This window comes from Sus scrofa, chromosome 9, assembly GCF_054392235.1.
Source record: "Sus scrofa isolate SSC_HxYL_T2T_F1_AM1 chromosome 9, Sscrofa_HxYL_maternal_Yorkshire_Landrace_v2.0, whole genome shotgun sequence".
Taxonomy (NCBI): Eukaryota; Metazoa; Chordata; class Mammalia; order Artiodactyla; family Suidae; genus Sus; species Sus scrofa.
In genome coordinates this window covers 107,495,856-107,509,797 of record NC_139391.1, presented here as the reverse complement: position 1 = coordinate 107,509,797, position 13,942 = coordinate 107,495,856, and the positions used below count along the sequence as shown (strand labels likewise).

The 13,942-nt window shown below is 41.5% G+C and overlaps 1 protein-coding gene and 1 long non-coding RNA gene across 17 annotated transcripts in view; one reads left to right on the top strand and one right to left on the bottom strand.

Annotated features, from left to right (window-relative positions):
• GSAP (gamma-secretase activating protein) overlaps positions 1-13,942 on the bottom strand; it is a 220,991-nt gene that overhangs the window by 88,069 nt on the left and 118,980 nt on the right. For 6 of the 16 annotated variants that reach the window (XM_021102559.2, XM_084977409.1, XM_084977407.1 and 3 more), the window contains exon 1: positions 2,222-2,416. The exons of 5 other annotated variants lie outside the window; for them this stretch is intronic. In XM_021102559.2, the coding sequence (XP_020958218.2) occupies positions 2,222-2,321 (100 nt within the window). In that variant the 5' untranslated portion in view covers positions 2,322-2,416. Of the gene's footprint in view, positions 1-2,067; positions 2,181-2,221; positions 2,417-13,942 lie in introns of those variants that run through there. 5 more of the 16 variants (XM_084977416.1, XM_084977421.1, XM_084977418.1 and 2 more) reach the window with 1 other exon arrangement.
• Positions 1,881-3,464, top strand: LOC110262246 (uncharacterized). Its single transcript, XR_002347079.2, has 2 exons — positions 1,881-2,138; positions 2,751-3,464. It is a non-coding gene; the product is annotated as an uncharacterized LOC110262246 (long non-coding RNA).

Genomic DNA, 13,942 nt, shown 5'->3' with positions numbered 1-13,942 from the left:
AAAATGCTGTCCTATAGGCACTGAATTTCTCCTAGCTGACTTAGCTCAGCTCTCTGGCTATTTTGCCAGAAATATCTCATACATCAGAAGTATTATTTAATACCACTAAGAAATCTTCAATTGTATTTATTGATGTAAAAATATTAAGGCTTCAAATTTAGAGAGTGAGTGTGCAGAGAGGAGATTTTACAATGGTATAATTACACATAACTTACATTTGAAAAGCCAAGACTTTGAAAAGAAAATAATTTGTGCAAATGTGTGGAGTAACAGCTGTGCTAGAAATAAAATAGAATCTCAGATTCCCCTGCCAGTGCTACAAATTATAGCAGAAGAATTAACTTGTGGAGGGTTTTTTTGAGCTACCACTCACTGGTGATTATCAGAAGTAGCAATTTCTTTTAGCATAACAGGGCTAGCATCTTTCCAAGGTGCTCTGCAAGAGCAAAATACTACCAATATCAGAAAAAGCTGGCATTTCTAGTGAGTTTACTTTCTGAAGACCCAACAGTATCTGGTATTTAGTGGAATGTCAACCCACAAGTTTATATTTCTTTACAGATGAGTGAAAGACACAAGGAAGCCAAAACCTAACTAGCTCATACACAGCGTTTTGATCACAACACACGTTACTGAAACACAAGACTGTGGCATTTCACACTTCATCTAACTTCTCATTTTCAGAAACCTGCCACTTAGCTATCTAAGATGGAGGTCCAGAGAAAGGACCACTTTGTGATGGAAAGCAGACTGAGAGCTCCTTGGTGTGTTTTCAAAAGTTAAACCTTCAAAAATTCTTTAGATGCTCAGGAGACTTTTAAAAATTTCCTCCCAAAGTGAAGTTTTACTAATAATGACACTAGTCATTAGTCAAACTCACTAGTCAAACTCAAGCCTTGAGCTAGACAAACACAACTCCTTATTTGGGACCAATAACCAAAATGCCAAGACAAGGAACCATACAAATATCCTGCTAAAGCCATAGGATAATGTGAAGATAAACAGTAGGGATAGAAAACTTTCACCAGGGTTAAGGGGAAAGGAGTTGTAGACATGGATATTTTGATAGCCCTCCCCAAAAATGCCCTCCAGCAGTCTACAGTGTTTAAGGAAAACCAAAGAGACAAACTGAATTGGCTAGCTCCTATGCACAACTGGGATCCAGGGTATCAGTGCTTTGAACCTGAACTTAAGCCCTGAAGATGAAACACTTATTTACAGGAAACTTCCCTTCTTAAAAAAACAACCTGGGAAATCACAGAATTCCCCTTCTTTAAAGTTTTGATTGATCAATGCTGAGAAGACTCAAAAGTCACTTTTCACTCCATCAAAATTAAAAAATTTCTAAAACCAAAGCCCAACTGTCCAGAATGCATTCCAATCCATCCTGAAGAAACTGGGCATCACTTGGTGTCTTGCCCCTTGCTGGCCTGCACAGGTGGTCTCTGGAATGGTGGTGATGGGCCTGAGGCTTTGGAAAAGAGCAGGCTCTCAGTTCACTGCTCACAGACTGAAATCGGTCCCCTACCCTCTGACACTTCACCTCTGAAGTGGCATGTCCCCTAAATTATGGACACTGTTCACACAGAAACACGTCTCACAAAAGTGAGGGCAAACTGTGCAACTATTAAGTACTCATATGGTGATTTTCTTGGTGGCCGTGATTCATCTTCTCTTTCTCCTGACTCGAGAGCTCCAGGAGCCCCCAGTCTTGGTAGAGCCCTCACCAGGGTGATAAATCTTTTCAGGCAGGTTAGATGTGAATGAAGCAGCGAGAACCACCCTCCCAACTCCCCGCAGCCTGGGGCTGGAGGAGCGGAGTCTGGGCAGCAGCTCCTCCACGCCTTGCCCTGATGCTAAAGGTACCACTAGTGTCCCCAGGCTTTCTGCTGAAGATGATTTACTATGGGCAACCAGTAAGCCCATAGCTGGAGGGCTCGCAAGAAGAAGCAGTGCAGCTCGGCCGAGATCCTCCCCGGGGGCTGCCCTCCAATCTTCACCCCGGTGGCCGGGTGACAGTGGCAAAGCCCAGATTCAAAGAGGGAAGCTCGCGCCTTCGGCACCAACCTTGGTAGGGGGCACAGGCTGCCGCCGTCCGGCCGGCGACCACCACCCTGGCCCAGCCCGGAACCCTCTAGGTACGAACGACTCCGAGTCCCCAGCCTTGACCGCCTCCTCCTGCCACCACCCCCCACCCCGCCCAGACGCGCGCCTCCGGCACCTGGGCCGCCGCCTCCGGGCGCAGCGGCCGCTGACGCCGCCCGCAGCCACGGTAGCACGTCCTTCCTGAGATCGAAGTCGGCGACAAGACGGAGAGCCATCGCCCGGACGCTGCCTCGGGGCGACTCTGGGGCCCCGCGCCTCGGACATTCCCGGCCCTCCGCGCGCCACCGCGTCCGCCCCTCCTTCCTCTCCCCCGCCCGCCGCTTTCGGTTCCGTCGCGTCGGGGCGGGAGAAGCCCCGGCACCGCCGCCTCCCGGCCCGGCCCGCGCCGCACACCCGAACCACGGGCTGCCCTCGCCGAGCTGGGAGGGAGGGAGACTGCGGCGCGGGGACCAGGGCCACCGAGGCCCGGAACCTTCGCTTGTACTCCCAGGGCGGAGGACCCAGAGGGCCCGAGGATTTGTTTTTTAAGAGACGTGGAGAAGTCGCTAGACCGATGGTTTCCAAGCTATGCTGCACGTTACATGTGGGCGCTAAGCGTTTTGGGACTTGCTTTGAGTTTTGTTTTTTTTTTTTTTAATCCCCAGGTGATTCCACTGTGCAGCAAAGTGGCTAGACGGAGGTATTACTAGCTGATTCACCTGAGAAAGTTCAAGTTCACTGCCACCGGGGATTGAAGCAGGCGGCCGCTTGGCCCTATTCGACCCGATTTCAGGGTGAGGGTGTTTTATTAGTGGTATTTAGGTGGTAAGTAGCAGCGAGGAGTGTGTGAACAAGATTCTGAGAGACATACGGAGACGCTGGAAAGGGTCAACCAGCTCAACACAAACAGGGCCTCTGCCTGTTTACACGGTTCCCTACACTGGCTTCAAGGAGGCTGCATTAAAGATTCAGGGAGGGCAGGAGTTCCCGTCGTGGCTCAGTGGTTAACGAATCCGACTAGGAACCATGAGGTTGCGGGTTCAGTCCCTGGCCTTGCTCAGGGGTTAAGGATCCGGCGTTGCAGTGGGCTGTGGTGTAGGTCGGCGGCTACAGCTCCGATTAGACACCTAGCCTGGGAATCTCCAGGAAGAGGACCTGAAAATGACAAAAAAAAAAAAAAATTAAGGGAGGGCAGACCTGTGTTTGCCAAAGGAGTGTGCGGGAGAGAGGGAGACTGACCGGGAGTTTGGAGTTGGTGGATGCAGACTGTTATGATTAGAATGGATGGTTGATGGGGTCCTACTGTACACCCCAGGGAACTGTGTCTGGTCTCTTAAGCTACAACATGATGAAAAAAGAAAAAAAAAAAAAAAAAAGAATGCGAATGTGTATGTATGGGTGGCTGGGTCACTTTGCCATACAACAGAAATTGAAGGAACATTGTAAATCACCCATAATTAAAAAAAAACAAAAACTTTTAAGTTAAAAAGGCGGGGAGGGGGGAATTCCCTCTGTGCTTAGTCTTTTAAAAGTGCTCTACTTCCAGGTGGACCTGTCATTTTGGGCATCCTCTCATCCCTATCCCTAAAAATAAGCCCACTGTTTTCTTTATCTTGCCACTCAGGTTTCTTTTCATTCCCAAGTGCACACCATCAGAATTGCTTGCCCACCTCTGATGCAGATCTAGTCCATGGTGAACATCAAAACCAGGTTATTACTCTCCCTGAAATAAAGCTGTCTTCATGTCCCCATGTGGCAGACCTTGAGCAGCAGCTGACCACCACAGGATAAAGTCTCTATACTTTACCTGACCCTTCTGGCCTTTTTGCCTAGACCTTTAGCTGCAGGTTGGCCTGATTCCAAAACCCCTGTAACGCCACCTTCCTCCCTCTTAAAAAAAAAAAAAAAAAATCGCCAAACTGTTCCCATCTGGATCCACAAAGCCTTCTCACTGCTTCAGCCCACAGCAACCTTCCCTAACCCGGAACTCCTAGAGAGGTGTTGCTAGTACACCTCATTTGACAGTCAAATACTGTACCAAGACAGGAATTGAATCTTGACCCTTTGCACACACCCCTGCACCAGCTAACAGAGCATCTACAAGGGGCGGGATTGTTATTGAAGAATGAGTCAATTCAGAAATAGACTAAGGAACACTTTGTCACAAGTTTCTCAAAGTTAGGGTCTGAAAACTACATGAATTGCAATCATGTGAGAAGCGGTTTTACAATGCAGACTCCTGGGCTCAGGTCTAGATCTGGGCTAGGCACAGAAGTGTGCTTTTTAGCCAGAGCCTCTGGTGATTTTTAGGCTCCATAAGGTTTGAAACACTTCTCCAAATAAAGGTAAAAGAAACTCTTGAATTTGCCCTAGGGATATGTTTCTCCAACTGAGGTGGTGGATGATTTCAGGCCATTTTCCACTACTTACCATCAGATATGTAGGAAAATCACCCCACCTGCAAAGTGTATGAAGCTTTAATAGAAATGCTTAATGGCACTGCTAATATTGCTAGTGCATAACAGGGAGGCCACTGAGGTCCTGGGGAGTTACTGCAATGAATGTTTCATAGCAAATGGAGCGTGTTGCCTTTTTCATACAGAAACATGTTACTTGCCTATTTAAAAAATTCAGTAAGTTTCTGTTGGTTTTTTCACAGTTAACCTCTATTTTTGGCAAGCAAGACTGATTTTATAATCCTCATCAAGCAGTGATTATGTAAAATTTCACTTCCAAGTAAATTTAAATAAAAAAGAACATAGAGTATGTGAGAAATAGTAAGACACCAGAAAGATGTGGCCAAAAGCATGAAGGAAGTATATGAATGGCTGAGCTTTGGAGATAATTTGCTAAGGAAAAAAACTAGTGACTCGTTTAAAATTTGTGAAAGCTTAATAGGAAAAGAATACTGATGTATTATCCTTCAACTCTAGAGAAAGCAGAACTGGAGACTGTCCTGTCTTCTTTAGTTAAAAAGCTGCTTCATTGATGGATGTGTTAACTTGACTATGGTAATCATTTCACAATGTATATTTATATCAAGTTATGCATTATACACTTTAAATATATACCTCAAAAAATGAAAAAAGAAAAGAAAGCTGCCTCAGATTTGTTAAGCCCTGGAACTGGCTTTTGGATAGAGTAGAAATAGTTCTGCTTCTTGAAGAATTTAAAAATTAACTGTGGCAATGAGGTGTCAAAAAAAAAAAAAAAAAGAATTAACCATCATCTTTCTTAAAATCCAGAGCAGAGCATAGACTTGGAGACTTAAACCTTGGCCATGGAGACTTAAAGAACTGTATTTTACAGATGAGGACACTGGGGCTCAAACAGGTGAAAGGTGTGTCTGGTCTAAAGTAACAAAGCTTATATGTGCAATTTAAAAAAATGATACAAATGAACTTACATACAAAACAGTAACAGACCCACAGACACAGAAAACAAACTGATTGTTATGAGATGGGAAAGTGGGGAGGAATATATTAGGAGTTTGGGATTAATATATACACATTACCATATATAAAATAGAAAACCAACGAGGACCTACTGTATAACTCAGGGAACTATACTCAATCTTTTGTAATAACCTGTAAGGGTAAAGCATCTGAAAAAGTATGTGTGTGTGTATATATATATTATACAGTATATAGTGTGTGTCTATATATATATATATATATAATATCTGAATCACTTTGCTATAATCTAACACAATATTGTAAATCAATTATACTTCAAATTTTAAGAATGTGGCAAAGCTAGTTAACCATAAACTTGGGAGCTCCTGAAAGTGGGAAACTATACAACTTGACTTTGAAGGAGTTAGAAAATGGCCTATTTAACAAATTTAATCCAAAATTCTAAAACTGCAAGGAATCTAATGAAAAGACTGAAGATGCTAGGTTTGAAATTGGCATTCAATAGAGCAATAAATGTGCTAAAGAACATTTTTACTAATAAAGTCATGTATGTTGAAATTAAGTAGAACTGCGTCAACAACAAAAAAATCAAACCTTCCATTTTGGAGTCTAATCCTTTGAAAGCACAGCTGAGAATTTTTTCATTAAAATTCATAGAGGTAACAGAAAATCCATGAGAATCTAAATAGTACATATGTTTCCTCTGAACTTCCTAGGAAATAATAATTTGAGTTCTGTAACTAGGATGATAAAGCACTTAAAATGAGGTGGCTTCTTATGTAGATATTGAGAATGCTGCTTCCCTAGAGTAATCTATTTTTAGCAGAAGTATTTAATGTTTTTAAGTAAATATTTAATGTGGTCATCATCATGACATGCCCCCTCCCCATCCATTTGCCCCAAGTCATGTAGTAACAGTTCCTCTTGCCACTGACTGATTTGGGAATAGGCATGTCCATCATTTGGGACTAGATTCACCAGAAGTTAATGAAAACCCAAATTAACAGTGACTTAAGCACACAAGCTTTTATTTTCTCACCTATCTGGAGGTGGGCAGCCCAATGCTTATAAGGGCAGGTCTCCGAAATCATTAGGGACACAGGCTTCTTCCAGCTTTTTGATCCACTGGCTCTTTGGGTATATCCTTGTCCTCATGGTCTAAGATGACTGCAAAAGCTTCAACCATTGTTTTCTGCGTTCCAGAAATCAGAACAGGAGAGATAAAAGAGGATGCCGCCCCCCTTTTAAGGATACTTCCTTCAAGATCTGTGTAACATCTTCACTTATATTTAATTGACTATAAGTTAGTTGTATGGTCAAATAGAGATGCAAGGGAAGCAAGGAAATATAATCTTTTACCTGGCTAGTCACATGCCCAGATAAATATCAGGTTTATATTGCTAAAGAAAGTAGGGAGAATGGATATTCAGAAGCAACTGGAGATCTCTTTGACGGCAAGAAATTCTGTACAATGGATTGGAAGGAAACCTCTGCTACAGTATTTCTGGGAAAGATTTCTTTATTCCTAAAAAAGGAGACATGGGAAAAGAAGGTCCTGCTCAGTCTTTATATATTTCAAGGCCTAGATATGATTCCTGGAGCTCCACCAGGCCTGCTCCTAGTCTGAAGAGGGAATCAACAGATGGAACTGGGCAAAGCTCAAAGGACTGCAGACAAAGAGGGGCCTTGGCCTGTTCACTCCTGATGTCAGCCCTACCTCTGGCCTTTTTGATATTAGAGATAAAACATTTCCCTATTGTTTAAACAAGACCGAGTCAGACTTTTATTTTACTTGAGGCCAAGGCTCTCCATTTTAAGGGACTATCATTTCAAAATTGTAGTAACTTCCATCAGAGTGCTGTGATCAGAACAGGTTTTCAACACTTTCTATATTTTTGTATTGTTCTTATTAATACAAAATGAAACAAGGTAAAGGGAGTAGGCTTGGTGGGAAAAGCCTAGATAACCTAAAAGTTCCAAAGCCATGATAACTTAAGAACCTCTAGGTCAGATTACATTTGACACTTGTCCTAAAGAAGACTTTATAATTACATGAGCCACTAAGTTTCCTTTACCATGTAAGCCATTTTGGATTGGATTCTCAGTTATTTCTGCTAAAAGCACCACAAGTCAGGGATTCTCAAACTTTAATGAGCATACAAATCACCTGAGGGTCTTGTTAAACTGCAGATTCTGATTCAGCAGGCTGGGGTCTACATTTTAACAAGCTCCTAGTGATGCTGGTGGTCCATAGCTGACACTTTGAACAGCAAAATTCTGCCACCTAATGCAAAGGTCCTTCCACCTGTGTACTGCTACTTTCACCACTGAGAGGGCCAGATGAGGATAGGCTTGGATGGGCTAGCTGCAGAGAGAGATACCCCAGAACTGAGGGTCTAGGTCCAGAGGGAAGTCTAGAATGGGGGTGAGTACTGATTGCATCAAGTTAGAACCAGACGGTTCTCGCAGCAGACCACAGAAAATCAGAAACTAAAGGGAGGAGATTTTAGGAAAAGGAAAAGGACCTCTAGAAAGCAGAGCCTGGCCAAAGATTAAAATTCTAACACTTTATAGAAGAGAGGCAAACGCAGGCAAGAACAGAGGTGAAGCAAGGTGGTGAATCAGAATCTGCGTTGTTAATTAACAAGACCCCCAAACAAACCCTGTGCATGTTAAAGTTGGAGGACCACGGTTCTAGCGACCATATGCTTTAAATAAGAGTTTTCTTTCTTTCTGTTTGTGACTGAGTTATTGAGTTCCAAGCCTGTGTTGACTTGGTACAGAGTAGAGATCCCACTCCAAGATGCAGGAGACAAGGGAGTGAGAGAGTACAAGAGGCTTCCAAAATACACTTACTCTTTGCACATCACAACACAGTGATCCTAATAAAATACAGGGGCATCCTCAATCAAGGGAATCGTCTTTATTTATGTTTAAGCTTTTCAGTGCTTTATTTAATGTGGCTTCAGCAATAATATTAGAGATCTACACAATAGGAAATGAAAAAAAGGAGTTCCCATTGTGGCGCAGTGGAAATGAATCTGACTAGGAACCATGAGGTTTCGTGTTCAATCCCTGGCGTCTCTCAGTGGGTTGAGGATCCGGCGTTGCCGTGAGCTGTGGTGTAGGTCAAAGACGTGGCTCAGATCTGGCATTGCTGTGGCTGTGGTGTAGGCCAGCAGCCGTAGCTCCGATTAGACCCCTAGCCTGGGAACCTTCAGATGCTGCTGGTGTGGCCCTAAAAAGACAAAAGACAAAAAAAAAAGAAAGAAAGAAAAGATATGGCCTTCTTAGAAAAAGAGGTTTTTTTTAAGCATACATATGTTGAAGGTGGATAATTCATATGTCCCTGAATCATTAATTCCAAGTTCTGTTATGATAGGATGTTTTTGCAGTCATTTAAAACTTGTCCTAAAAATGAAAGTGAAGCACATTGTCATCCAACACACTTTCTTCATCCGAGAAAGAAATCTTATTTAGATATGTTTTAAAATAGACAGAAGCTACAGTCCTATTTCTTAGCAGTTACAAATGGAATTCTAAAGACTGTCTCAACTGTTAACAATACTTATCTCAGGGAAATGTAACTAGACGGGGCTTAACAACAACAACAACAAAAAAAACCCTCAGGTATATATTAATTTTTTAATTGTAAAAAACAGGCTTAAATTTTTTAAAAATGATCATCTTCACTCTGATTTTGGTAATAAAATTATCATTCAAGCTTTAAGGGAACACCTTCCTGACAATTTGTGCCAATTTTTGTCCTGTGTATTTGTGGATATGGTTCTCTGCTTAAGAATGTCATATACGGTTTTTATGTGTTTTCTATGACATCTAACACTATGCTTAGCAGTGATTAATAAAATAACATTTTAAATCTACTTGGTTATCATTTACAATGTTAACATGAAAGCACTCTCCCTGCAGCTTGCTGAAAAGCAGACACACATAAGGAGTTCCCATTGTGGCTCAGAGGGCTAAGAATCTGACTAGTATCTATGAGGATGTGGGTTCCATCCCTGGCTTCACTCAGTGAGTTAAGGATCTGGCGTTGCTGGAAGTTCCCAGGCTAGGGGTCCAGTTGGAGCTGCAGTTGCAGGCCTAAGCCACAGCCACAGCAATACCAGGCCCCCCTCGGCATCAGCAACATAAGCCTGGGGAACTACTGTAGGGCACAGGAAACTATATTCAGTATTCCGTAATAACCATAAGGGAAAAGAATTTGTAAAAGAATAATATATATATATATATATATGGTTTTTTGTTTTTCTTTTTTGTCTTTTTTGTCTTTTCTAGGGCCATACCTGCTGCATATGGAGGTTCCCAGGCTAGGAGTCTAATCGGAGCTACAGCTGCCGGCCTACGCCAGAGCCACAGCAACTCGGGGTACCAGTGGTGTGTGCAACCGACTCCAAAGCTCACGGGCAATGCCAGATCCTTACTCCACTGAGCAAGGCCAGGGATAGAACCCAAAACGTCACAGTTCCTAGTTGGATTCGTTAACCACTGAGCCACGATGGGAGCTCCTATATATTTGAATCACGTCACACAAGCTGCAAATTGAGAGGCAGGACTGAGAAGTTTTTAAAAATTCCTAGAGCAGATGACTCTCAGGCAATGGTTTTAAACTGGATGCCAATTAAACCTCCCCTCAGATATGAAACTGTCATAACGCTTGTAAGCTCATGTCTTATGTTAGTCTTACCTTTATCAAAGATCTTCTAGTTAATTTTGACTTTTTCAGTTTCTAAATTTTCATTCATGTAAGAATTCAGTAATATAAATTGTTATTTATATAACTGAATCACTGGGATGTATATCTGAAACTAATACAACATTGTAAATCAATTATACTTCAATTAAAAAATAATATACACATATATATTTTTTAACTGGACTGTTATCTTTGAAAGTCTCAAGGTCATGAAAATCACTGGCAGACTAAACTGGATCACTAAACTGTTCCAGCCAGAAGAAGACTGAAGAAACATGACAGCTAAATGCTGCACATGATCATGACCTGGATACTTTACCATAAAATTCATTATTGGGTCAACCGAATAAACTTGAACAGATCTGAGGATTAGATGGTAGTGATGTTTCAGGGTTAATTTCCTGATTTTGTCTGTACTATGGTTATGTAGGATAATGTTCTTGTTTATAGAAAATACATAGTAAACAGAGTTCTCTTCATGACTCAGTGGTTAATGAACCTGACTAAGAGCCATGAGGATTTGGGTTTGATCCCTGGCCTTGTTCATTGGGTTAAGGATCTGGCGTTGCCGTGAGCTGTGGTGTAGGTTGCACACAAGGCTCGAATCCTGCGTTGCTGTGGCTGTGGTGTAGGCCAGCAGCAACAGCTCTGATTTGACCCCTAGCCTGAGAACCTCTAACATGCCGAAGGGCCCTAAAAAGCAAAAAAAAAAAAAAAAAAAAAAAAAAAAAAAGAAAGAAAGAAAGAAAAAAGAAAAGACATAGTAAAGTATTGGGGGATAATGGGACATCACATCAGCAATTACTCTCAAATGGTTTGGAAAAAAAGTTATTTCTATGATACTCCCACATGTTCTATATGTTTGCGACTATTTCAAGATAAAAAAAATTTTTGTCTTTTTTTTTTTTTTTTTTTTTTTTAAAGGGCCACATCCGGGCATGTGGAGGTTCCCAGGCTAGGGATCAAATTGGAGCTGCAGCGGCTGGCCTATGCCGCAGCTTATGGCAATGCCAGATCCTTAACCCCTTGAGCAAGGTCAGGGATCGAACCCACATTCTCATGGATGCCAGTCCGGTTCTCTAACCACTGAGCCACAACGGGAACTCCAAAAAATATTTTTAAAAGCATAAATGTTATCAGAATGATTGGTGTCTCAAAACCCTCAAGGCTTTTTTTTTTCTATAGAAGAAACCCTCATCTCCTATTGTCTTAAGAGCAGATTTTAAATAGTGACGTGAGTGGGTTTGACTTAAAACACTGAATTATCAGAAGACGCAAAGGCTTTAAATTAGATTCCATTTATAGAAATGCAAAGAAAATTACTGAACTTAGTAATCTTGTACTCTATGAAGTGAATTCTCCAAAACTGGCTGAAAATAAACCATAGTCAAATAAAAGGAGAAGCATGATGGAAAACTGTATTTTCATCTCTTAAATGACTATCTTTTTTCCTTAATATGAATCTTCCATTAACTGCTCTTAGGAAAAAAATTACTAAAATTAAACTTTTTTTTTCAGAGCAATCGTATGATGGTGGTATAAATAAATACATAAAAGGAATAAATAATATATATTACAGAAACATTTTCATTTAAAAATGCACACACTGAATTTTATGAACAGCACTTAGCCATTTAAAAAGAAATGTGTAACAGATATTTGTGTGTGTAGCAGATTTTTAATGTCCAACTGCCATGTGTTCTGTATGAAGTTTTTTTTTTTGGTTTTTTTTTTTTTGCCTTTCAGATTTCTAAACACAGTGGAAACCACGAGAGAGAATATCTGAAGCAATTCATTAAAATCTTGGCAGCCAGGCCCTCAGCTCCTGCATTCCCTGAAAGCTGCCTTCACTGAAGCTGAATGCTGTCCCAGCAACTCCCTCCACAGAAGACTATTGTCGCCGCCTTCGCAGGGGCAATTCCTGGAGGAACCGCTTCAGCCAATCTAGGGTCTTGAATAAACAAAAACTACGTAAATAAATTACTGTCTTGAAATCAGTGGGTTTGTGTGCTCCTTTGAATGTTCCTGGGGAAATAAATTTGATTAAAAAAAAACATTTTTGCTGTACGATGGAATGTTCCAATTCAATGAATTCTGATGTCTCTCCAGTGAGTGTCAGTTGTAGGGGGAAGGGAAACGACAGGCTGTCCTTCAGCTGTTGAGTCAGACGAACCTATTTTCTTGGAAAAGGTTTTACAATGAAAATAGGTTTCAGGTGATCTAAAAATAAGAGAATTTCTCCTTGCTAGGAATATTGGGTTTTCTTTCTTTTTCACCTGTTTGTGCTCTGTTTTTGTTTTTGTTTTTGTTTTAATCAGCAGCTCTCCCCTCCACTGGGCTTTGGTAATTAGGGCTGGGAATTTCCTGATTTCCAGGGCTCCGTGGTAGCCTTTTCCCTCCCTCCAGTTTCCTCCCAGTGGCCGTATCTCTTTGGTGTCTTTGTTCTCAGCACAAAATAGTCCCTGCAAGCATTGATCAAAGTTCTATGAATACACACTGACTCATTAACTACTTAAAGATCTTCTTCATTAAGAAGCTTCTTTTGAAATTTTGGTGATGGTTTATTTTTTATTTTAACATGAATCACAATATAGAAAGGGAATATGATTTGACCTGAGTTATAGGAAAAAATCCGTATCATAGGAAACATTTTCGAAAAAGATTTTACTGTGCCAAAATAAAGAAGCCTCTGAATCTTTCTCTGCATGCATGCTAATACAGACTACTTAAGAGAAATAGAAACTAGCCCAGCACATTCAAAAGAGGATCCAAGCAGTTAATCATCAATATGACTATGCATCAGTCATCTTAAAAATCCCTGTTATTTACTGAAAATAATTTAATTGGTGGACCTAGTGATATTTGTAGGTAATTTTTTTAAATGTTTATTAAAGTTTCTGCGAATGTTCCCCTTTATGTTCATTTATTTTTTTGAATTTTTTTGGGGGGGGAGGGACTTTTTAGGGCTACACTCGTGGCATATGGAAATTCCCAGGCTAGGGGTCGAATCAGAGCTGCAAGTGCCGGCCTACACCACAGCCACAGCAACACCAGATCCCATCCACATCTGCAACCTTCACCACTGCTCATGGCAACACTGGATCCTTAACCCACTGAGTGCGGCCAGGATGGAACCTGTGTCCTCATGGATACTAGTTAGATGGCCATACTGGTCCGATGGCCACCAAAAAAAACCCTATTTTTTTTGAAATATTTACTTGAAACCCTCTTCATTTTCAAAAATCCAAACCTTTTCCAAATTTTGAGCTTACCTCCGCCATTGCAGGATTTTTCTTTAAAAAGATCATCTGTATCTGTAACACTGTAACACTATTGCCAAGGTTGGTTTTAGGATCTTGACTACAGAGACTACTATGAGCCTATGGGAAAGAGGTATCTCTCTTTCTTGCATGCAATCAGAGCACCGTCAGCCAGAGTGCTTGGTACTAATGGCTGCCTGAAGCCTGTAATGTGCCCCCCTTCCCTTAGGCTGCCAGCTTTCCAAACGTCCATTTAATCCATGTCCACCCCTGGGAGCAGTTAGGACAGTTACCCATAAGCATGTTCTTCCGACAGTAGCAAAACCTTACTGCTTAAGAAAAAGCCTGATGTCTATACCAGGTTGGCCAAATGCTCAGCTGAGTCTCAAGAGGGTAAAGACTTTCAGGTATTTAAAAAAAAAAAAAAAGCAGTAGTTTCCTTGTGGCATGGTGGGTTAAGGACC